Here is a 23980-nt window from a genome sequence, read left to right as displayed (position 1 = left end):
AGATGAGCATCCACAATCCTGCTGCATTTTGGTCCTCCTTTCCCAACGACAACTGTGACACAGTATATGAATAGAAAAGGTGTTTACAGCAGTAGTTACACTGAACAAAAATATAAACGCAACATACAACAATTTCATTGATTTAACTGAATTAACGTTCATGTGAAGAAATCAGTAAATTCAAATGAATTAGGCCCTAATCTATGGATTTCACATGACTGGGAATACAGATGTGCATTTGTTGGTCACAGATAATAAAGAATGGTCCTCACAATGGGCCTCAGGATCTTGTCACAGTATTTTTGTGCATTCAAATTGCCACCAACAAAATGCTAAAGGGGTCCGTTGTCTGTAGCTAAGGACTGCCCATACCATAACCCCACCGCCACCATGGGGCACGCTGTTCACAAAGTTGTCATCAGCAAACCACTCGCCCACAAGATGCCATACATGTGGTCTGTGGTTGTGAGGCCGGTTGGACCTAATGCCAAATTCTCTAAAATGACATTGGAGGCTGTTTATGGTAGTGAAATAAACATTACATTCTCTGGCAACAGCTCTGGTGGACATTCCTTCAGTCATCATGCCAGTTGCACGCTCCCTCAACTTGAGACATCTGTGGCATTGTGTTGTGTGACAAAACTGCACATTTTGGAGTGGCCTTTTTTGTCCCCATCACAAGGTGCACCTGTGTAATGATCATGCTGTTAAATTAGCTTCTTGATATGCCACCTGTCAGGTGGATGAATTATCTTGGCAAAGGAGAAATACTCACTAACAGGGATGTAAACAAATCTGTGCTAAAATTTTTAGAGAAATAAGCTTTTTGTCCATATGGAATGTTTCTGAGATATTTTATTTCAGCTCATGACACTTTACATGTTGAGTTTATAGTTTTGTTCAGTGTTTATAGGATGAGCCATGACTAGAATACAGTATATACATATAAAGTGGGTAAAACAGTATGTAAACATTATTAAAGTGACCAGTCTTCAATGACTTCAACGGGCAGCACTCTAAGGTGCAGAGTAGAGTACCTGGTCGTAATTGGCTAGAACAGTGACTAAGGTTCAGGGCAGGGTACTGGGCCGAGGCCAGCTAGCGGTGACTAACAGTCTTATGGCCTGGAGATTGAAGCTGTTTCTCAGTCTCTCGGTCCCAGCTTTGATGCAGCTGTACTGTCTCCACCTTCTATGGTAGCGAGGTGAACAGGCCGTGGCTCGGGTGGCTGAGGGCAGGCAGTGTGCCCCTGGTGATGAATTGGCTTGCCCGCACCACCCTCTGAAGAGCCTTGCGGGTGTGGACGGTGCAATTGCCATACCAGGCGGTGATTCCAGCCTGACAGGATGCTCTCAATGGTGCATCTGTAGAAGTTTGTGGAGATCTTAGGGGCCAAGATGAATTTCTTCAGCCTCCTGAGGTTGAAGAGGCGCTGTTGCGGCTTCTTCACCAGACTGTCTGTGAAGAGACAATTTCAGGTTGTCAGTGATGTACTTCCTCTTTACTCCCCAAGCCCTAGCTGCTAGCATCACACGTCTCATACAGAGCTGCCAAGGTCACGTTGTGTCTCATGCAGAGCTGTAGATACTAAACACTGGGTTAGTAGCCCTTGTCTGACCCAGCCCTCAGATAATGGGATTCTTCCTGTGTTCATTCCATCTGTGTGTTTTTAAAACCTGCTCTTGTGCAAAGAACACAGACATATGCACATTAAACCACTCCAGTGTCTGCCCAAGCCAAGCACACAAAGGGCACTAAGGCAGACGTGAGGATGAAAGGGTCTTGTATACATTTTAAGGAAAGCTGTAGTGTGGAAGAGGATGAAGTATCTTATGATTATTTCAATGATTCAGTGAAGATCCTCTCACGTGAAGAAAAGATGGTTGAGACTGTTGTTGAGACTATGGTCTTCAAATGTTTATTTGTCAGGATCCTGTGATGCTATTCCTGTACTCACTCCCCGTGGTCTTAAGCTTTATGTTCCTGTCGGTTTGTTTGAGTAACCACCTCTGCAGCTCTTTCTTCTTCCGCCGGGTTCTATTTTTAAAACCGGAACATATTTAAGAATTTATACTTCAGAGGGAAACTGAACTGGCTGTCTGGCTGGGGATACAGCTTCCTGTGAAGGGATGAAGGGAAGGAGGAAAGGAAAGGAGTGGGTTGGTGGGGTGGTTAGTGAGATGTATGCTTCCGATGGAGGTCTCTCCATCCACTTTGTACTCAGCTGTACTGTGGCTGGCTACCAATGACTTCATTGTTTCTGCTTCCTTACGTGCATCCTCCTCCTCCATAAACCTCTCAGCTATTGTAATAGAAGTGGAATCCCAGTTTTATGACCTCAATACAAAGGTTATAATTGAGGCTTCTTCTCAAATGAACTGTACTGTGTGTGCGTGCATGTGCAATGGTTTTGTTGTTATAATGTAATACATGTGTTCCTTTCCCTGACTCTAACACAGCTGCTGAGCTAGTCTACCTTGCCCGACTCATTCATGTACTGTACTGTTGACCAAGAGATACTGTATTTCTTTTTCAATATTGCATCATGTGCAGATAGTCAACCTGAACTCAGAGGTAGACGTAACATAGTAAATGTAAATCTGGGACGCAGTTTCGTACAGTATGTATTAATTTGTGGATGTCCATCATCCATTTCGTGTTACGAATTTCAATTCGTACAATGTTACGAATTTCAATTCGTACAATGTTACGAATTTCAATTCGTACAATGTTACGAATTTGCTAAATGCATGAAATGTTTTACGAATTCCAATTTGTTTTGGCTAATATTGGCTAAGTGGCTAAAGCTAACATTAGCTAGGTGGCTAGCATTAGCTAAATTAGGGGTTAAGGTTAGGGGTTAAGGTTCGGAGGTTAAAGGTGTTAGCAGGTTAGCTAACCCTTCCCCTAAGTTAGATGTTTGTGTTATCCTATGCGTCTACCCACCCACCCAGACCAACCACCCTACTTTAGTTTTTGCCTTAACCCTTGGCCTACAATGGTCATGCCCCTGCGGAAATCTAATTAATCCACCGCATCTGCCGATATCACCCTTCTGCATCTGCAGTGAAAGGTAGAGCAGTGTTTGTCAGACCATGAGACATCCCGAAATTCAATCTTCTCACGAAAACGTCTGTAGCGTCTGAACGGTTTGCCCTACACACTGTTATGACCACTCTGCTGAAGGCTGAAACTCTCACGAACCCGATGTTCTCCGTTTTGCCCTAGAAACGCCCACAAGCCTCAAAAGACTCATCTGAAGGTCCCCGGTACCAGTTTAAAAAATGAGTAGAAGCATACAGTATATGGTTTAGTGCCTAAAATAAGGGGATAAATATATGTTACAACAAAATATTTATCTCAGATATAGGACAGACATTTTAGAACAAACTTCCTTTTAATAATTTTTTGGACGATATATTGTTCCATGTAGTGAATCTCCCCGGGCTTCGACAGACTCTAGAGGGTTAAGTAACCTTCTGTCTTATCTAACCATACCAAACGTAACATAATCATACTAACTGTTCCCCGCCGAAGACGTGGATGTCGATTAAGGGAGCCCCTGCACCTTAATCTTAATTGGGTTAAATGCGGAAAGACATATTTCAGTTGTACAACTGACTAGGTATCCCTCTTTCCCCCTTTCCCCTTTAATTTGAGTCTTCCGGAGTTACGTTTACTATGTTACGTCTAGTCTATGAGACCAGGCTGAGATAGTAGAATACAGCAAGTAGGCTAAATCTTGCCCCAATAACTCTAACCAAGATTCCCACTCAGTCAATCTGAATCCACAGGTTCCAAGGTGAGAGAGAAACCTGGCAGACCAGGTGCTTTAAACAGTGCCAACACCCCAGGCAATCTCTTTCTTACTACATACAGACCCACTATAGCAGACTGTCCTCTCAGGCAATGTCTTTATTGCTATGGACCAATGTAGACTTCCCATGATGTGTGAGATTGTGCAACAGTTTCCATCTTGGCCAATCTTTATGTGATTACGTCCGCTAGCTTGTTTGCAGGTTGTTGGTTTAGTAAATTGCAGATTAACTTCCGACTGTCACTTTGGGAAGTTACTCTGGAGAAGGACAGTGGAATAACAGCTGCTCCTAGGTTTTTTTTTGTTGGTATATTGTGTTTGGAAGCTTTTCAAAGTTATGTTCCTGACACTTAACCATATTGGGTAACTCTCCAACATACCATCTGTTGTGCAAAGACGTAAGAAGGGCCAGCTGATGTAACTGGGATATCTTTTATGACACAGTTATACAGGCACTGGCTGTTCTGCTGCCCTATATCAGTGTACAACTGGTGATTTAATGATGTCTTATTGTGCTTTTCTTTTGTTTTTCCAGATAAAGCCACTCACACACTACATTTTACATTTTAGTCATTTAGCAGGCGCTCTTATCCAGAGCGACTTACAGTAGTGAATGCATACATTTCATTTCAGTGCTAGCCCCCCGTGCCGCTACTCCCAAATTGTGGAAGGTATACCCAATAACAATACAATGTTAATTCATTCAGTCAGTCAGTTCATTCATTCATTCTTTCCCATGGTGTTATACAGTAGGCGAAGACTGAATCCAGTATGTGTTTTATTAACAGAGGTTTGCGGAGACCAACATATCTTTCGAAGATGCAGAGTTCCAATAACACTGCCCATGCCAGGAGGGCAGTCCAGCAGCTGAAAATAGAAGCCAGCATTGAGAGAATTAAGGTACGCTTCTCAAACAACCCATATTTCCATATATACCAAGATATACGTATATAAAATTACATTTTCCATCCTGCAAGAACTTAGTCTGGCTGACACCAGCTCTCAAAGTCCTCCTATGTAGTCGCGTGGGTTGTGTCAGCCAGGCTAGCAAGACCTGGCTTCTCTGACCTTCTCTCTATGTGTGTGTTTCCTTGTGTTGACAATTGTAACCTGCTGTATGATTCTCTCCTGCAGGTGTCCAAGGCCTCAGCAGACCTGATGCACTACTGTGGAGAACAGGGTAAATATGACCCTCTACTCATGGGTATCCCAGCCTCTGAAAACCCCTTCAAAGACAAGAAGCCATGCACTATATTATAGTAGCGGAACAGCTGAATTCTCTTCGCTTTTTTATTTGTATTCTTTTATAGTGAGAAATATACAACGTTAATACCGGTACACTATTTGCCTTAAGGCCAGCCCAGTCCCACTCCCCATGTTTCCTTGTACTTTAGGTTGATTTCAAAATGTTACCTTAGGGCCTTTAAACAAGTGCCATTTTGGTAGAATCAGAATTATTGGTACTCTCTCTCCATCAGACACAACAATTAATTTGTGGCCCAGAAAAAAAGCTTTTAGTTTAGTTCAGTCAGTCATGAATAGATAAGAGCTCATTCTGAGGCTCATCTCAACAGAGACTGGTGTTCTTTCAGATTGTTACCGTATGTTATGCAGACTAAAGACCAGCTGGGTTTGAACAGGGGGTTCCCAACTGTGTCACGTTAACACTAAAACAGTTCCTTTAAAATGTACATCAACTTACTGGCAGCAAATGTATTTTACAGTACAGCTACTGTAATCCATGTTACTGTAATCCATTTTACAGTACCACAAATGTTACTGTAATCCAATTTACAGTATATTACTGGAATTACCCATGCAGTAACATATATATCCAGTGTTCTTTGCAAGTTTTCATTTTTAGATTTACATTTTGGTCACTCTTGACCTTAGCAGCTTACAGTCAGTGCATTCAACCAAGGTTGATAAAAAAACACATATCACAGTCATAGCAAGTAAAAAGTATCTTTAAACGTAGATACCATTTTATGTCTCTGTGTCCAGTATGAAGGGCGTTTAAAGGTAGTTTCGCGAGCCAATGCTAACTAGCGTCAGCACAATGACTGGAAATCTATGGGTAAACTGACAGGGCGAAACAGATCAAAAGACAGGGCTAGCTACTCAACCATGAATGGTTTTGAGACTTGCTGCCACTCTGATCTACCCCTATATACATTTAATTGTTAGGGAACCACTACCACCTATCACTTGGCACAGCACTCTCACTAATGGGTGCAACAAATATAGCCGCTTACAAGACACTCCTCAAAATATATTAATGAGTGAGAAACAACAATACCATAAACCAGTTAGTGTTCAAAAGGTTTTTGGCTCTCCAAAAATACGGTATTGGTAATGTATTATAAATTACAGTAAATTACTGGTAGCAATTGGCCAGTAAGGTTTGTAGAATTTCTAAAATACAGTATATTGCCGTATTCTGTAGGGGTACAGCATTCTCACTCATTGGTGCAACAAATATAGCCTCTTACAATTTACGTTATTTTACTGTGCACTCTACAATGTTTTACTGTTGAAATTACAGAAAAGTCTTAGTGTGCTGTAAAACAAATGCATCGTATTTTACTGTGCCTTCTATGATAATCTACTGTATTCAGTTTATACAGTATCATACTGTTGATTAATACAGTAAGTTACAGATAAAATTACAAAAACATCTAACAGTGCACATCAGCTAGAGCATAAATAATGTCAATGGCCCTAAAGCATTGCAGTTGCACCACACTAGTTAAACCTTTAAGCTCCTGATTGCGTCAGTCAGTCCCCACACAGTAGCTTCTTTGGAAAACAATCAGTCTAGTTTGAATGCTGCTGATAAGCTTGTAATAACCCTGTTATGTAAATCAGCCAGTCCCATGACACAGGAGTACACTAACCAGTGCTGATGGGCTGGTAAACCACTGTATGCCTTTGTTCCAAATGGCATCCTATTCCCTATATAGTGAACTACTTTTGACCAGAGCCCTATGGGCCCTTGTTAAAAGTAGTGCACTAAAGGGAAAAGGCTGCCATTTGGGACTGACATGTGAATGCCCCATCAAAACAAGAGAGGGCAGGCTGGCCAAAAGGTCATGGCCTCTGTGACAAATTAACACACTCTCAAAGGGTGCCTGTCATTCTGTAAGGGAAAACATCTAGCTTGCATAAACAGGGCCTGAAGAAGGTTAAAGCATGACCACTTCACCATGTTTAACAAGCATTGTTTTGTTTCTGCAAAGACAATGTCAGAGATCGTTTTGTTTTCAGGCGTGGGTAGAGGGTGGGGGGTATCAAATCAGACTATCCCACTTCTATGTATTTGTTATGAAACTCAGACTAACCTTTGCCTTAGAAACCAACCTTTGTGACTTTGCATAGTTGTCTTGCTTGTATGTGGTACGGTAGATAGATAATGTAGTATCAATATGAAGTACTGCAGACCACGGTACACTAATATTATGTAACCCTTTAAATGAGTGTAATATGCCTTACGTTGATGTAAAAGATGTTGGTCCATAATGTTATCTCTACATAGCTGAAGCAGAGGAGGTAAGATCCGTCTGTGCCATCACAATGACATCTATCCAATGTATCAGCATCAGAGGAAGCATACTGTACTATCCTGAGTGCCAGTCTGCATGTGCTATCATGCAAACTCCTTGTGACTCATTTTCTTCGCAAACAATTGTGAAAACTAGGGAATAAGCAAGAGCACAAACCGATCTGGTACCAGGCTAGAAATGTACAGGTTTTCTGATTGTATTTTAATTGCCAGTACTTTTAGTGTTTCACTCTGATTAGTATTTAATTGATACATGTACGACTTCTATCCTGAAAGGGATCCTGTGATCAATCGTGAACTTTGTGTAGACTGTTATTATGATTTCTTCTTGAGTTTTAACATTCCATGTTTACAATAACAATACAATAATCATTTCTTATTTCATGCTCTCACAATGGTCATGATGGTCACAATGGTTGAATAGTTGTTAATGTGTGTGGGAGTATGCATTCGTGGAAGTGTACCTGTGTGACTTTGCACGCGACTGGCAAAAGCAACTCGGTAACCATTGTCATGTTCAGTAGGGCATACTGTAGCTAAAACTAAAACTATCGTTTCTTATTAGACAAGTTCAGGTAGTACCTCCCTGGTTCACTTCGCTTTGTACCCAATGAACACGACCCAGCTTAACCATCCAGGGCCTTAATATTGAAGTAGTCTCGCTTCGGCATCTCACCGCTACCTTTCAGCCACAGTCCTCAAACAACACTAGGATAATGCTGTGAACAATGGAATCACTACATTCCCGGTGGATGCAGGGAGCGAGCACTTCTATGCTGTAATTTTTGTTGTTGTTAGCTATTCAAATAATAGAGACTGACTATTATTTGGATGGTCAACTGACCGCCAGGGAGACAGGCTGCAGCACCAATTAAAATGTTCCCACACCACATGGTATGCTATTTGTCTACATATTCTGGGCAATCTCAGCAACCCAGAACCAAAGATCTCACATTCTACTATTTATGTTATGCTCACACCACAAGATATTATATTCTGTGTGGCTTTGAAGGCTTTTTTGAAGTTGCGTGTTGCTGGATGATGTCTTTCTACACTTGCTTCTTCTCACTGTCACAGTATGTCACTGCAATCACATGCTGAACTTCAGTTGAATCTAGACTCTGTATATGTGTCAACACTTTTTTTCTTCTCCTTGACGATAAATTGATGATAATACAGCAGGGGAGAGCGAGGTATGTTGTCACACTTTTCACGATGTCTAACATTTACTGGGCACAATACATCACAATTGAAATGAATGTCATACAAATGAAAGAAGGAAGTCTTGGGCACATATTGTATTCATTACATCTTCATATCTTATTTCAGTACGGAGTTGTAGACCGTAAAATAGAGAGTGTGCACTTGTGACAATTTGCCCCATCAGCGGGTAAATTGTCACACTACGTCGGGTAAGTTGTCCCATTGCATCATCAACAAATAAGAACACAACTAATTCATTGTGAATATTGATTTTAATTTCAAATTCAAAACCAAATTCAACTTCATTAAAGAACACAAATTAAAAACTATCATGCCTTTCATTCAAAACAATAATGCTGGCAGAGCACACATTAAGTGCCACGACCACTTTACTTTGAACTTTGAAATCGAACGTTCTCTGGCGTGCACATAGATCCACGGTAATTGTTGGAATCGGAATGGAATGGAATGCTGCAGATAACTTGCTTAAATGTTTAAAATCTTAACAAAACAGACGTGGTGTTTAAACACACTAATGCACTAATTCACAGTTTTGCAAACTGAACAACCTATGCGACGTACATCCGTATCTGACTAATCAGACTCCTCTTCAGAGTCACAGTTCTGGCACACATAAATTGCCTGGCCTGAGGTGCAAGCATCATGGGCCCATTTGTTGCATCTCACACACTTCACCCAAGTCTCCTTTGGAAGGCTGTTTGAAAATGGCTCCACTCAGACGAGGCAGAAGCACTCCTCTTCATCTGATGACTCTTCTATGATTTTTTTTCTTTTTTTAGCTGCCTTGTTCTTTTCAGATCCAGATTTTGACTCCCCCCTTGCTTCCCTTTCTTCGGAAACAGCCTTTTGCTAGATTGTGCCTTATTCTTTTCCATTTCTAGTACCTGCTTCACTGGTGTCATTTAGAATTGCTGTTTTGCACCGTTTTCTTCCTTTGCAAGCTGATTTTCGGGGGCCAGCTTTTGCATATGGTCGAATATCCTCTGGAGTTGGTAGTCCGCTGTCAGCAATGGCATTGCTTGGCAAGGGTGAGCTGGTGCTAGCATAAGAACTGGGCGGGTCTGTGTCTGAGCCTGTGCTATGCAGGGCTAGAATAGTGCTGGGGCCTGGCAGGTTGGTGCTGGGGCCTGGCAGGGCTGGAATGTTGCTGGGGCCTGGCAGGGCAGGGTTGGTGCTGGGGCCTGGTAGGGTTGGGTTCTGAATGGGGCAATCTTTAACGTAGGATGGGGCAAACTCGGTTTCCAGAAATACATCCCTGTTGTAAGGTTGTACCCCAGCCAGCCTAAAGCCAGCCTGAATGTTCAAGCCTGAATGTTGCAGCCAGAGGATAGGCGATTGCCACAATCCCAGGAATGTCATAAATTGATATTGTCTCCCCGGGATTGTTCCTCATCCGGCATCACACGTGGTGTTGATGTGCCTCTTTAGCGGCCCGTAGACAGACCTGTCTAAGGGTTGAAGCCGATGAGAGCAATGGGGTGGGAATGACAGCATAATTATGCCATTTTCTTTGGCATAATTGAGTCCATCAATGGACAGATGAGACTTGTGGTTTTGTCCAAAAGGAGTTAACAGAGCTTCTCCTTTGAGCATTTCATATGCTCGACAAAATGTTTCAGGAAGTCAACAAAGTGCACATCTTTCATTCACCCAGCGGGATTTGCCCCTCCTTTGCTGCCAGATGGCCCGTTGATCAGGAAATGATTGCGGAAGTTGACACAAGGGAATATAAAATATGGAGGTATACTATTCCTTGTGGCTGAGGCAGCACAGACCAGTGTGACGAGGGTTCCCCTTTGAGCGGAGGTCAGTGACCCTACTTGTTTGAATCCACGTCTGCCCACCACTTTGCCAGGTTTATGTACAGTGGTCGCCCCAGTTTCATCGACATTCCATATGTCTCCTGGTCCAAATTGATATCGCTGTAGCAATTCTGCTACATTGTCGAAGAAAGCATTAACATTTTCTCTGTTGAAGCTACTTGCCCTGTCAAGTGCTGTTGTGTGTGCCTCTGGCTTTCTCAACGACAGCGCTGGGTGCTGCTTTAAGAAGCCTGTAAACCACTCTGAGCTGGTCTTTTCTTTTTCTGCCCAGATTGGTGCGAACTTCAGCTGGTGTGCCACAGCAAACTGGTAGGCAAGTCTTCTGACCTCACTTGGCGACAGACCAAAATAAATGTCAGCTGACCTAGTAATATACTGAACAAGCTGCATCTCCAAATCAGGTGATAAAACCTGCCGTGGCTTTGAATAGCCAACCAGTGTTGTTGGCATGGCTGTCTGGCTTTCAACTTCTTCTCTGGTAACCTTTAGAAAATACAGAGTCAGATTACGGTAATTTATGTAAAAATCCTTCGCTGTACTCCTGATTGATTTGTTCTGAAACTTCACCTGCCTCACTGCCTTTAACATTATGCCAGGTGGTGTGCTGACATTCTGTCTTTTATCGTTTCTAACCATCTTTCTTTCCTTCCCCTCTTTCTTTCCTTCCTTCCTTTCTTCTTTCCTCCAAAAACACATTTACTCATTGCAATAATATATTCATTACAGGCTTATTATGACCACCTCCCTGTCTACTATCCTTGTTGCCACATTGCAATTCATAACACCACACTAAATTCATAACTGTGTGTGTGTGTGTGTGTGTGTGTGTGTGTGTGTGTGTGTGTGTGTGTGTGTGTGTGTGTGTGTGTGTGTGTGTGTGTGTGTGTGTGTGTGTGTGTGTGTGTGTGTGTGTGTGTGTGTGTGGATATACTGTCTCATACAGTAGGCATGTAGTGTGTTAGTAGATACACGCGCACACACACCACACACACACAAGCCAGAGCCTGTCTTCTGTAGTCCAGGGATATGTCTGCTGCTCTATGTATATATATTAATCCATTTATGGTAACATGTAATACTACTATCAGAGCTGATTACACAATATCACAATTTTTTTAAGCGTGTTCTATGTGTCTATGTATACTGGGGCAAGTTGTCACATGTGAAGACTTGCCCCAAGGTCATTAAAACAACTTGCCCCAAACTGACGTGTGCTAATGTTGGCTAAATCTCAAGGTTAGCCCAACACAGGACTGCAGCTAAAGTATCAAAAGACAAGTTAATGTCTCCTCTACTCAGTGCAAAATTATAATTTTTAACATTCATACCTAACAAAGTTTTATTGCATAAAATGTAAAGTGACAATTTTTTACTTTTGAAGCGGAAAAATAAGAAACTTGTGCTCACCTCAGATTAGAGTGACCTTGACCACATGTGAACAGGAAGTTGACCATAGAACATGTAGTCACACAAAGTAGCTATTTGATTTTTTTTAGATAGCGCCTCTAGTGTTGGAGGTATGAACAGTTTGACAACTTACCCGTGTGACAACTTAACTCGCTCTACCCTATATGTTATTTTGATGTATGTGTTCTATTTGATTTTTGCTGACTCAATTGATGTTGCAAATGGATTTTACAGTTTTAAAGCGAACATTTTTTTTTCACTCTGTGACAAATAACGATACTGGATTTGGTCTCTGGTACATATTGTCCATGTGGATGTTTTTCCTGTGTCATGTAATTTTTGCATTTTATTCCCAATTTTGACACCTTATATTTGTAGATGTTAATAAAGGTCTTTAAACACATGATTTAGATGATTTTCGAGTAATTTATAAACATACTTGTCCTGGCACAAAAAAATAGCTTGTGTGTAAAAAAACAATACATTTATTACAATGATAAGATACATTTTAGAGGATAACTTGAGAGTATAGATTTGTTAAATTGTCACAACAACTAATAGACAAACCCGTTTATCTAGTATCAGGTCAATCACTGGACTGTAAACCTTCCATTTGCTCAGATTTTTGCTGTATTTTGTTGTACTGTTGTCTGTCCCCAAGTCAAAGCAGGGCTGTTATGTTACAGTGCCTAGTGAAAGTCTACACACCCCTTGCACAGTCTTCACATTTTGCTGCCTTACAATTATATCAAAACCTTTATTAAATTGTATTCCACTCCACAACCTACAATTTTCAAAGTGAAATAAAAATTATAGAGCATTAAAAAAAGAGATCTTAATTGCATATGCCTTCACACCCCAGGGTTAATGTTCGGTGGAAGCACCATTAGCAGCCATTACAGCTGTGAATCATTTTGAATAAGATTCTACCAACTTTGTTAAAAAATCCACTCCAAACCATCCATTACTGTTTGCAACAAGGCTGTTAGTAATACTTCAAGACAACATGGCAAAGAAATGGCCTGAATAAAAAACAACCGGTTTGGGTCCAATACAACATAACACAGAGTGAAACCCTCTGTATTTTCAAGTAGTGTGGTGGCAGCATTATGTTATAGGTATGCTTGTCACTGGCAGGGACAGGGGATTTTTTCAGGATCAAAAGAAATATGAAAGGAGCAAACCCCAAGTAGGGAGTTAGAGGAAAACCCCAAGTCTTCTGAAAAAAACTCTGTTATATAATTTTTTTTAAAGCGGGACAATTACACACATTTTAACACCAAAAACAATGGATAAATCTTGCCTTAAGAGTTGTGCAAAGTTTGTAGAATCATATTCAAAATTATTCACGAAGTATTAACTCTGGGGTGTGAAGACATGCGCAATCAAGACATGTTTTTTTTATTATTAGACATTTTTTAACGCTTCTATAATTTTTCTTTCACTTTGAAAATGTGGAGTAGATTGTTTATATCGGTAAGGAAAAAATTGATTGTATTCCATTTTTAGATTTCATTTTGGTACAGCAAAATGTGAAGACTGTGCAAGGTGTGTGTAGACACACTAGCGACTATAATGCTCCCTGTGCCTACGAGTGGTCTCTCTCTCTCTCTCGCTCTCTCTCACTCTCCTTCTCTCTGAGGGTTTAATGTTACAGGCAGAAACCAGCTCTGGCTATATTTGTTGGACCACATGGATGTAATCGCCACTCTCCCATCTGATGATGGATGATACTGGGGCTTTGTGGAGATGTGATTGTTTTAACTTGACAGAAAAAAACTCTGGGATAAGCAACCTATTCGCTATACACTGAGTGTACAGTCGTGGCCAAAAGTTTTGAGAGTGACACAAATATTAATTTTCACAAAGTTTGCTGCTTCAGTGTCTTTAGATGTTTTTGTCAGATGTTACTATGGAATAGTGAAGTATAATTACAAGCATTTCATAAGTGTCAAAGGCTTTTATTGACAATTACACTGCAAAGAGTCAATATTTGCAGTGTTGACCCTACTTTTTCAAGGCCTCTGCAATCCGCCCTGGCATGCTGTCAATTTACTTCTGGACCACATCCTGACTGATGGCAGCCCATTCTTGCATAAACAATGCTTGGAGTTTGTCAGAATTTGTGTGTTTTTGTTTGTCCACCCGCCTCTTGAGGATTGACCACAAGTTCCTAATGGGATTAAGGTCTGGGGAGTTTCCTGGCCATGGACCTAAATATCGATGTTTTGTTCCCCGAGCCACTTAGTTATCACTTTTGCCTTATGGCAAGGTGCTCCAACATGCTGGAAAAGGCATTGTTCATCACCAAACTGTTCCTGGATGGTTGGGAGAAGTTGCTCTCGGAGGATGTGTTGGTACCATTCTTTATTCATGGCTGTGTTCTTAGGCAAAATTGTGAGTGAGCCCACTCCCTTGGCTGAGAAGCAACCCCAAACATGAATGGTCTCAGGATGCTTTACTGTTGGCATGACACAGGACTGATTGGTAGCGCTCACCTTGTCTTCTCCCGGACAAGCTTTTTTCCGGATGCCCCAAGCAATCGGAAAGGGGATTCATCAGAGAAAATGATTTTACCCCAGTCCTCAGCAGTCCAATCCCTGTACCTTTTGCAGAATATCAGTCTGTCCCTGATGTTTTTCCTGGAGAGAAGTGACTTCTTTGCTGCCCTTCTTGACACCAGGCCATCCTCCAAAAGTCTTCGCCTCACTGCGCGTGCAGATGCACTCACACCTGCCTGCTGCCATTCCTAAGCAAGCTCTGTACTGGTGGTGCCCCGATCACGCAGCTGAATCAACTTTAGGAGATGGTCCTGGTGCTTGCTGGACTTTCTTTGGCGCCCTGAAGCCTTCTTCACAACAATTGAACCGCTCTCCTTGAAGTTCTTGATGATTCAATAAATGGTTGATTTAGGTGTAATCTTACTGGCAGCAATATCCTTGCCTGTGAAGCCCTTTTTGTGCAAAGCAATGATGATGGCAAGTGTTTCCTTGCAGATAACCGTGGTTGACATAGGAAGAACAATGATTCCAAGCACCACCTTCCTTTTGAAGCTTCCAGTCTGTTATTCGAACTCAATCAGCATGACAGAGTGATCTCCAGCCTTGTCCTCGTCAAAACTCACACCTGTGTTAACGAGAGAATCACTGACATGATGTCAGCTGGCCCTTTTGTGGCAAGGCTGAAATGCAGTGGAAATGTTTTTTAGTGATTCAGTTCATTTGCATGGCAAAGAGGCACTTTGCAATTCATCTGATCATTCTTTATAACATTCTGGAGTATATGCAAATTGCCATCATACAAACTGAGGCAGCAGACTTTGAAAATGAATATTTGTGTCATTCTCAAAACTTTTGGCCACGACTGTAGAAAACATTAGGAACACCTGCTCTTTCCATGACATAGACCGACCAGGTGAATCCAGGTGAAAGCTAAGATCCCTTATTGATGTCACCTGTTAAATCCCCTTCAAGTCAGTGTAGATGAATGGGAGGAGACAGGTTAAAGAATAATTTGCAGAAAGAAAATAAATAGCCTGCGCTGAAGATGTCTGCTAATACAGGGCTAGTAAGGGGCCAGTGCACTACTTTTGTGAAAACATTTCAACTAAATGTATTTGTATTTGAGTGTCTACCTGACATTTACATGTACAAAACAATTAATCTGACAGTACCTGCTTTCCAGCTTCTTGAAATACTTTGCAAATACAACTTACTTCTATGTGTAAACTGAAATGGTCTATTCATTCCTTTTACATTTTAGTAGATGCTCTTACCCAGAGCAACTTTCAGTAGCGAGTGCATACATTTTCTTACTGGTCCAATGTAGAAATGGAACCCACGCCACAACCCTAGCGTTGCAAGCGCCATGCTCTACCAACTGAGCCACATCATCACAAACCACTTGATGTCACAATGTACTCAATTACTGTATTGTGCATTGTTTTTCTTCCTGGTGATGGAAAGTCTACAGGTACCTAGATGACCAGCCTACTATGTACAATACTGTAATTTACATTAAGTGGTTTGTAACGATGGTAAATTAATACTGCACAAAAAGTGGTTGTTTTCCATCTTAATTTGATGTGCATGTTTTGTCTCTTTGCCCAAACGCTGCACCTTTTGATGTAGATGTTTGAAGACAGGGTTTTGTTCTTTATGGATTCCAGTAGAACTACTGAATCCTGCAAGATACTGTTCTTAACTATCCCACTACTTTTTTGGTTGCTAGCTAGTTAACGTTAGCTTGCGCTAGATGACTGTAATTGCACCAAAACTCTGGTATTTCTCCTACCATTGCTTGTCCTCAATCTTCTTTTTAAACGGTTAGACATTTTTATTTCCATGACTGATCAAAATTAGTTTTCTCATGGCTCTCTCTTGTCCCTCTGTAGCAGGCATATACTGTAGTGAGCAATATGTTTGGAACATCAAATCGCAATGTAAATCTCAGTATCAAATCGCAATACATATAGAATCGCGATTAATTGTCATACATGTAGAATTGCAATACATATCATATAGGCACCTAAGTATTGTGATAATATCCTATTGTGAGGTCCCTGGCAATTCCCAGCCCTACAGATCAGTGTCTTTATCAAATGTTTCCATTCTGTTGGCATTGAGATTTAGGCCTATAGATCCATAGTGAAAACCTGCATAAACAGTGCATTCAGAGTTCATCAGAAAATTATAGTAGGGTTTCTGTTCTGTTCATTTGTCTATGCTTGCTCCTCCCTCCTGAATTCCCGTCGTCAGTGTCATCTGTTGTTGAGTTTCACTGGTGGTACCCCCCAGCCCAGCTATTTTCCATGACTCTTGTGGAAATGGAAAATGGGAGTTAAAGTTCAGAGGAGTGAGGTTGCAGTGTACTGGCCTTCTCCTAACCTCCAGTCACCCACCTGGCTGACGCCCCATTCCTGACTTGCAGTTCTTTAACTCCTGTAAAAACCACTAGATCGCTACCTCAGAAGGTAGTAGCCCCCCTATTCATACACCCCTGCATTCCATTCCAAAGAGGGCTAGCAGGACAGACCTGCAACTTTCCTCTATTCTCACTCACTCCAAGTCAAATCACCATAGCATCCCGCTGCTCAGTGTTGATCTGATGACTGAAACTGTGGGCTCACACCCATGTCTCTCATGCGAAGACCGCTAATGGTGACTTGCCCTAAGAAAACAACAGCCCCCCGGTAAGGCTGTGAAAGCTAAGCTACACAAATGTATCATTGAACAGACATATTTCAGGCCTGCATGACATCAGGGGGTTTCTAGTTAACAGCCAGCTCTGCTTGTGTTGCTTTCTAAATAGTAACACTATTACTACTATCAGTGCGTCACTGTGACTGCATCACCTCCATTCATTGGGTCTATTTATAGCTATTATGAAGTCAGTAGTACCCTCCCGTACTCTCACTGTGAGTCTGAATGGGCCTTGACTCATAGTCACACACTCATCGTTTCATCAGCTGCTCTTTGAGGGCTTTGTCCCCCTGCTCTGCTCCACACACACACACACATACACATTAAGTTCTGGTATCCTCTGAGTGTGCTGGCTAGTAATATATATTTTCTTTCCTCTCTGGCTGTTTTTGGCCCTGTCAGGGGACAGTTGTTTATCCCCTTGTGTGTTTGAACAGAAGGCCCAGTGACAGCAAGGGCTGTCATTGTGATCACACACACGGATGCTGCTGTTCACAGAAGGAAACTACATGTACGGGAATTCTCCTTCCCCCTCGTGAGAGATGGTTAATTATATGTTTTGTTAAGACGTGAACGCAGAGTGTGAAACTGTTGTTACAAGGGCTTTTAATAACAGACACGCTGTAGTGTTTACCACTGGTGTCAATGGAGGGATGTATTGTATTGTTCAGACACAGTGCATGTTACATAATAAATACAAGATAAACTAAGTGCTAGCTTTTTGCACCAGGTTAAACAGTGCACACATCCTTGATCCTTTCTTTATTCAGCTGAATATGCAAGATCACTTGAAAGCGTTGCATGCCATGCCATTCCCCTGAACTGAGGCTTTTAGTCAACACCTGCAGCTGAGGGGGGAAAAAAACACTACCTATGAGAAATGACAAAAAGTACCGCAGCTGTAATTGTGCTGAATTATCTAGTGACCTCAGTGAAAAGCCTCTTTGACCGAGGTGGTTGAAAGCAGAATCCTTATTCAATGGCCCTGATTTCCACTGCCTTTACAGAGAAGCATTACAAGTCCGGACTCATGTGTCCCTAACAGGTAACTCAGAAAGCCGCTGAGTGATGCTCATAACTCACTGCATAAAATCCAAGAAAGCAAAAGCAATTAAATGTTTAGTTCAGTTTTGTTTATTTCTCTGCAAAGGTAGCTGTTGATGAACATTGCAACATCAATTCATTAAATGAACACAAACATTGATTTAAACAAAACAACGAAGTTAATGTTTAAGTCAATACATTGGTTTGTGCTGACAATGACCTAAACAAGACCTTCCTTCTTAATTTAAATAATTCTCAAAATAACAATTTCAGAAATAATCAAGATCATATAAATTACAGTGATGTATTTTTTTCCACACTGTAAAACATTTCCTGTACAATGTACATTAACTTACTGGCAGAAATTGGCCAATAAGTTACTGTAATTTATTTTACAGTACAACTACTGTAATACATTTTATGGTAATACATTTTGCAGTACCAAAAATGTTACTGTAATCTAATTTAGAGTGTATTACTGGAATTCCCCATGCAGCGACACATTACCCAGTGTTCTTTGCAAGTTTTTTTATTTTAACATTTACATTTTGGTAATTTAGCAGGTACTCTTGTCCTTAGCAACTTAGTCAGTGCATTCAACCAAGGTTGATTAAAAAAATAAATAATACATGTCATAGCAAGTAAAAGTTTTTTTTTTTAACCATTACTGCAAATGTTGTAGTTAAAGATACATTGGTCTTCAAAATAATTATAATTACAACAAGATATCTTATGACATCACTGACAATCTCTAGATAGTGCCAATAACAATACAGAGATATTCATGGTAACTTGATGTCAGAGCAATGAAACACAGTACAATACAGTAACAGTGACTAAACTGTAAGAAAATACAGTATTTTACTGTAATTACAAGGGATTAGAGTAAGCAGGTTGGCTGTTGGCATTTGCATATTACAGCATATTAATGAATACTAGCTGTTTTATATCACTTGCACTTTAGGCTTTAACAAAGGCTTCTAACCTGACAGTGACTACAAGGCAAAACAGATCAAAATGAATCACCACTCAACTAGTAAAGGTTTGAGACACTCTGATCTGTCCCCTATATACATTGCATTGTTAGGGAACCACTACCACATACTGCATCACTTAAATTGGTACTCTCACTAACGGGTGCAACAAATATAGCCTCTTACAAGACACGCATCAACATATGTTAATGAGTGTGAACAACAATACCACACAGCCAATGGTGTTCAATGGTTTTTGGCGCTCCAAAAATGCGGTATTGGTATTGTATTCTGAATTACAGTATATGACTGGCAGCAATTGGCTACTGTAGAGTTTCAGGACAAGGTTTGTAGAATCCCTAAAATACAGTATATTACCGTATTCTGTGGGGGTTCAGCATTCTCACCACGGGTGCAACAAATATAGCCTCTTACAAGGCACACCGTAATATGTTAATGAGCCAGAGACTCTTTTCCCACCCACAACAATTTCCCACAATGCACTATATGAATACTGTAAAACACATTTACTGTTGAAATTACAGAAAGGTCTGAGTGTGCTGTAAAACAAACATATGGCATTTTACTGTGCATTCTATGGTAATCTACTGTATTCAGTTTATACAGTATCATAATGTTGAATAATACAGTAAGTTACTGATAAAATTGCATAAACCTTTAACATGCAGAGTATATCCACATGGAAATTTGGTCCACTTTCCTTGAGGCATTATCCATCCTGTAGTCCCAGACTAGTCCAGACTACTCCGGTCTAGTTCAGAAAACTCTAGTTTGGTTTAGTTCAGTCCTTGAGTATGGTCCTTGGAGTCAGTCCTTTGAGCATCCAGGAGATTCCAATCCCCTGCTGCCTTGTGCACTCTACTCTGTTCACCACTACGTGCGTATGTCTGCTCTGCTGTGTGTGCTTACATGAGTCAGCTTCTTGTAATGGCAGCGCCTGGGCATGAGGACAAAGTCATGCCAACGACCAATCGCTACCTTCGCATTACAGTCATACCATTGTTACCTTGGCAGTCCTGGAATCCAGAATGCTAAATCACTCTTCCTCAGCTGAAAACCTCAGCATAAAATCCACACTGATCCAGCAGGTTTTCTTGTTCTCCTTCCCTCTGTTGAATGAGGTTTGTTCATGAGTTCCAATAAAGGCATTATTACACAGATCTAGTGCAGTGTGCTGTGTTCCAATATAAAGTGTACAACGTGGTTACGTGGAGTCCATGCTGCTTGTTCACCGGTCAGGTAAGTTGATGATGGGGACCCACTGGTCCAGTATTCGACTGTCTCTACAGAAGCGATTCACTTTGCTCAGAGCTGGGTCCTTGCACGTGGTTGACTTCTGTGAAGAGAAATGGAAAACAAAAACAGTTAGGCCAATGCTGCTTTCTAAAAACGTAGGCATTAAAATACAGACAAGTATGCCTTATAAATGTAGAACAACCCTAATCAGTTAGGCCTGAGGGTTCTACACAAGTGTGGTTATTATAACTGCCCACACAGTTAATAACCACACATCTAGCCTATTGCTGTGCTTTCTAAACATATGCATCATATATAAGGATACACAATTCTTTGTAACAACCATAATCAGATAAGGGTTCTCTGCATCATGAGGTATGCCCTGATAGTGGGCCTCACAGATCAGATTGCTACTAAGGAAGTGTATGAGCAGGGCATAAAAATGTCTCCGCGCTGACTTTTGCAGTCTAGGAATCTCTCTGTAAACGTGCCATCGTTCATCCTCTTTCTCCTATGAGCTAAGCTTCATTTCCTGGAACGTGGGTTTGAAAAAGTACTAGTGGCCCACAGGAAGAGCAGTTAAGAGTACACAGCGCTACGCTAACTCGGCCACAAACGTCTAGGTTACGTCCCAAATGGCACCCTGTTCCCTATATCGGGTAGGCAACCCTGGTCCTGGGGTGCCGTAGGCACTTCAGGTTTTTGGTTTAACTGACCCGGAAGACGAGGTGTGTTGAACTTAGGTAATCACTGAACTGATCAATTAGCTCAGTTGGTCACTTGTGGTGCCTAGTTGGAACAAAACCCTGCAGTACCTCCGGCAATGCAGGAACAGGGTTGCCTACCCCTGAACTATAGAGTGCACTACTTTTGACCAGGGCCCAAAGTAGTGCACTATGCACTGAATAGGCTATTTGGACGCAGCCCTAGTAACTGGAGTCAGATCACTCGCAGTACTGCAGCCAGCGTAGGCTACGTCAGACTACTAGGGAAGCCACATCACAGACACACACTGCAGATCAGGCGGCTGCAGTCAGCTGGATCAAGCTTCAAAGAGCTGAGCAATGAATGAAGACATAACTACCAGGCCAGATGTGGTGGCTGTTAAAATCAAGTATTTGCATCCATCTAGGGCTAGGCCTTTCACGCTGTATTCAAAGCTCTTGAACTGCAAATCTTTAGCATCCATGAAACATTTTATTATAACCTAGCTGGTATAATGAACCACACCACCTGAGGAACTGATATCAGTCTAGCACTGTTAAGTAGATGACAAGCCAGGGATATGGAAGTAGGAACAATGTGATGACACGTACAGTAACTAGCACACAGTGCAGGTCCATGGGCTCGTCTCCAGGCTTCACTCCTCCAAGGATCTCAGCGAGGCGCCTCATGTTGCTGACCCGCAGGATGTTGATGTCGTTCTCGCAGCAGAACGCCTGAATCAGGGTGAAGTGGATCTGTAAAGCCACGTCCTCGACCTGCTCCTCATCTGTGGCCAAGAGGCACAGTACCACATTATCCGGGTCCCTGGTGAATTAAATGTCAATACAATTAGCTCGCTAATCAAGTAACATTACAGTAATAGATTCATGAACTTATTTCAGAGTAGATGTATTACTGCTTAATAACTTAAGAATAATCTAGTGAAAAATAATTGTGCTACTTCATTCACTACTCGTATTTAGTTGTTTAATTAAGAATATAGGTCTTATTGGATAATAGTTAACGTTATGCATGTAGCTAATAATCTCTTGCAACGTGCTTCACTTACACATTGAGGGACTTTGCTGCCTCGTAGACTCCTATAGTGACGCAACCTTGGGGTAACGCAGAGCTGATGACCTCCTCCAATGCTTTAGACACAGAATCCATCCTGGGGGTGCAAAACAATAGGTAACCATACTGCGACAAATATACGACTTTATTGTTATTTAGTCAGCTTGCATAAATATAGAAACTAGCTATATAGGCTACTGTAATTTGTTAGCTAAATTAGATTGGACATGCTCGGGCAAACTCGTGCGCATACAGGGAGACGAGTTTGACAGTTAGTGCTCAAGCAGTGACAAATTCAACAAGTTGCAAAGATAATCTTACCTTTCTGTAGAGTTTTCTCCACTGGTTTCCTCAAAAGTCATATTGCACATAGGAAAATGATCCACGTTGAAATCAGAATATTCACTGATGGTCTCTCCATTAACGTCCCAATCAAGTTAGTGTCCGTGTGCGTCTGCACGTCTAGTCTTTGTACATCTGACTCTCCTCTCACCTTTCCCACTCCCCGACTTTAACGTGGAAACAGGAGTTCGAGCGTCTCATATTTGCATATCCAATCCCATTGGTCACATGCTAATTATCAAAGTGGTTCCCGCGAATGCGCAGCGTCCCCCAACTTCTCACCACGTCATTAAACTAGAGAGGTACACTGCGACACCTGGTGGCGAAAATAGTAAAGCTATAATGATCAGTGGCTCACTGTATTTCCGTGCTTACATGGTAGGCTATCCACACCAAGGACGATAACTATGACGATAAAATATACATAACTATAACTTGTTGGCAAACATCCACTCTAGAGGAAAGTGTAAGGTTCTATAGTACACCTGTCTATCAACTGATCCAATGCATCCTCTAGGCCTATTAATATGGTGGTAACACAGATATCTGGGCTTTCAGGGTGTGTTCATTGTCATAGTGACAACTGCAAATAACACTTCAATGTACATGTCATGAAAAATAATATTGAAACTCATATTTAAATGTAGCAACAACAAAACACCGTTTAGCCAGTGTATTTACAGCGTGTCATCGCTTGCCTTGTTGTCAAGTGGTTTTCAAGTGATTTCCATTTTTCTAAAGCTTGTCAATTATTTTTAATCTTATTTTTGTCTGTCCTGTGCAACCATTTGCAATACATGCAACAATGTTATGATCACCGGTCAAAATTATCACAATGCACACTCTCTCCTCAACTTTCCCCTTTCCCCGACAGTTAATTTGTCCTATGCTTTAGGCATATTTTACGTTCCACTATTAACAAGAGCAAGCATCCTTCTCTCCTCGAATTGGCTATTATGCCTAGTGTAAAACATGTTCAAAATAAATGTCCTATAGCGTTTGTAGCCTATAGCCTTTCCTGGGATTTCAAGAGAAGAGGAATAGCGGAGAGGCTAGCCTGTGTCGCACGAGAACACCTGGAAGAGAGCGGCTAGAGATGTGTAGTAAGAAGCTAAATATTAAGTAGATATTAGGCCATTAATTAGCTTAATATTATGGCTATAATATAAATACTTACCTGTCAAAGTGCAAGAACAAAAGTTAAAAGATTATGAAATGTCAGATCTGTGCGTTCCTCCAGGCTGCACTCTGCAGTCCCCCGGCACGCAATGCTCCACAGTTGATTAAGGCCTATGTTTTTAGTGCAGTGATGTATAGGCTAATTTGAATAACAGCTCAAAGGTCCTGTTTTGAATGCGTCTTTCATGCCGAAATAACTGCATACAGCCTAGGCCTGCCTATGCAACCATTAGGATCAGTTCTGGGTCTATTGACCGTTTACAAGGTCCAGAAAGGTAGGTTACATTAGCAGGTCACTCATACGGTATGTTTTGTCAGGATGTATCATCATAGGAAAATTATGGTCTTCTGATACTGAGATGTGCTGTCTG

General features: G+C 41.4%; 2 protein-coding genes across 3 annotated transcripts in view; one reads left to right on the top strand and one right to left on the bottom strand.

The window, feature by feature from the left end:
• The window catches only part of LOC106584173 (guanine nucleotide-binding protein G(I)/G(S)/G(O) subunit gamma-12), a 75516-nt gene extending 63277 nt beyond the window's left edge, over positions 1 to 12239 (top strand). For both annotated transcript variants that reach the window (XM_045706082.1, XM_014169120.2), the window contains 2 exons: positions 4606 to 4717; positions 4952 to 12239. In XM_045706082.1, coding sequence (XP_045562038.1) covers positions 4637 to 4717; positions 4952 to 5077 — 207 coding nt within the window. In that variant the 5' untranslated portion in view covers positions 4606 to 4636 and the 3' untranslated portion in view covers positions 5078 to 12239. The remainder of the gene's footprint in view (positions 1 to 4605; positions 4718 to 4951) is intronic.
• Positions 12240 to 18145: 5906 nt separating this feature from the next.
• LOC106584172 (growth arrest and DNA damage-inducible protein GADD45 alpha) lies at positions 18146 to 22613 on the bottom strand. The gene is made up of 4 exons (XM_014169119.2): positions 22410 to 22613; positions 22084 to 22185; positions 21626 to 21839; positions 18146 to 20409 (listed from the first exon to the last, which is right to left on the bottom strand). The coding sequence occupies exons 1-4, from the start codon at positions 22457 to 22459 to the stop codon at positions 20302 to 20304; spliced, it is 474 nt and encodes a 157-aa protein (XP_014024594.1). The 5' UTR covers positions 22460 to 22613; the 3' UTR covers positions 18146 to 20301.
• Between the last annotated feature and the right edge of the window lie 1367 nt (positions 22614 to 23980).

This window comes from Salmo salar, chromosome ssa23 (assembly GCF_905237065.1).
Source record: "Salmo salar chromosome ssa23, Ssal_v3.1, whole genome shotgun sequence".
In the NCBI taxonomy this organism is placed as follows: Eukaryota; Metazoa; Chordata; class Actinopteri; order Salmoniformes; family Salmonidae; genus Salmo; species Salmo salar.
This window is presented reverse-complemented; position numbering and strand designations above follow the sequence as displayed.

Excerpts from the sequence above, each read along its gene's own strand:
- LOC106584172 (XM_014169119.2), bottom strand. The coding sequence starts at position 22,459 with ATGTGCAATATGACTTTTGAGGAAACCAGTGGAGAAAACTCTACAGAA. Across the intron at positions 22,186-22,409 it reads GGAGAAAACTCTACAGAAAG|GATGGATTCTGTGTCTAAAG; the intron begins GTAAGATTATCT and ends TTGCACCCCCAG. Across the intron at positions 21,840-22,083 it reads GCAGCAAAGTCCCTCAATGT|GGACCCGGATAATGTGGTAC; the intron begins GTAAGTGAAGCA and ends TTAATTCACCAG.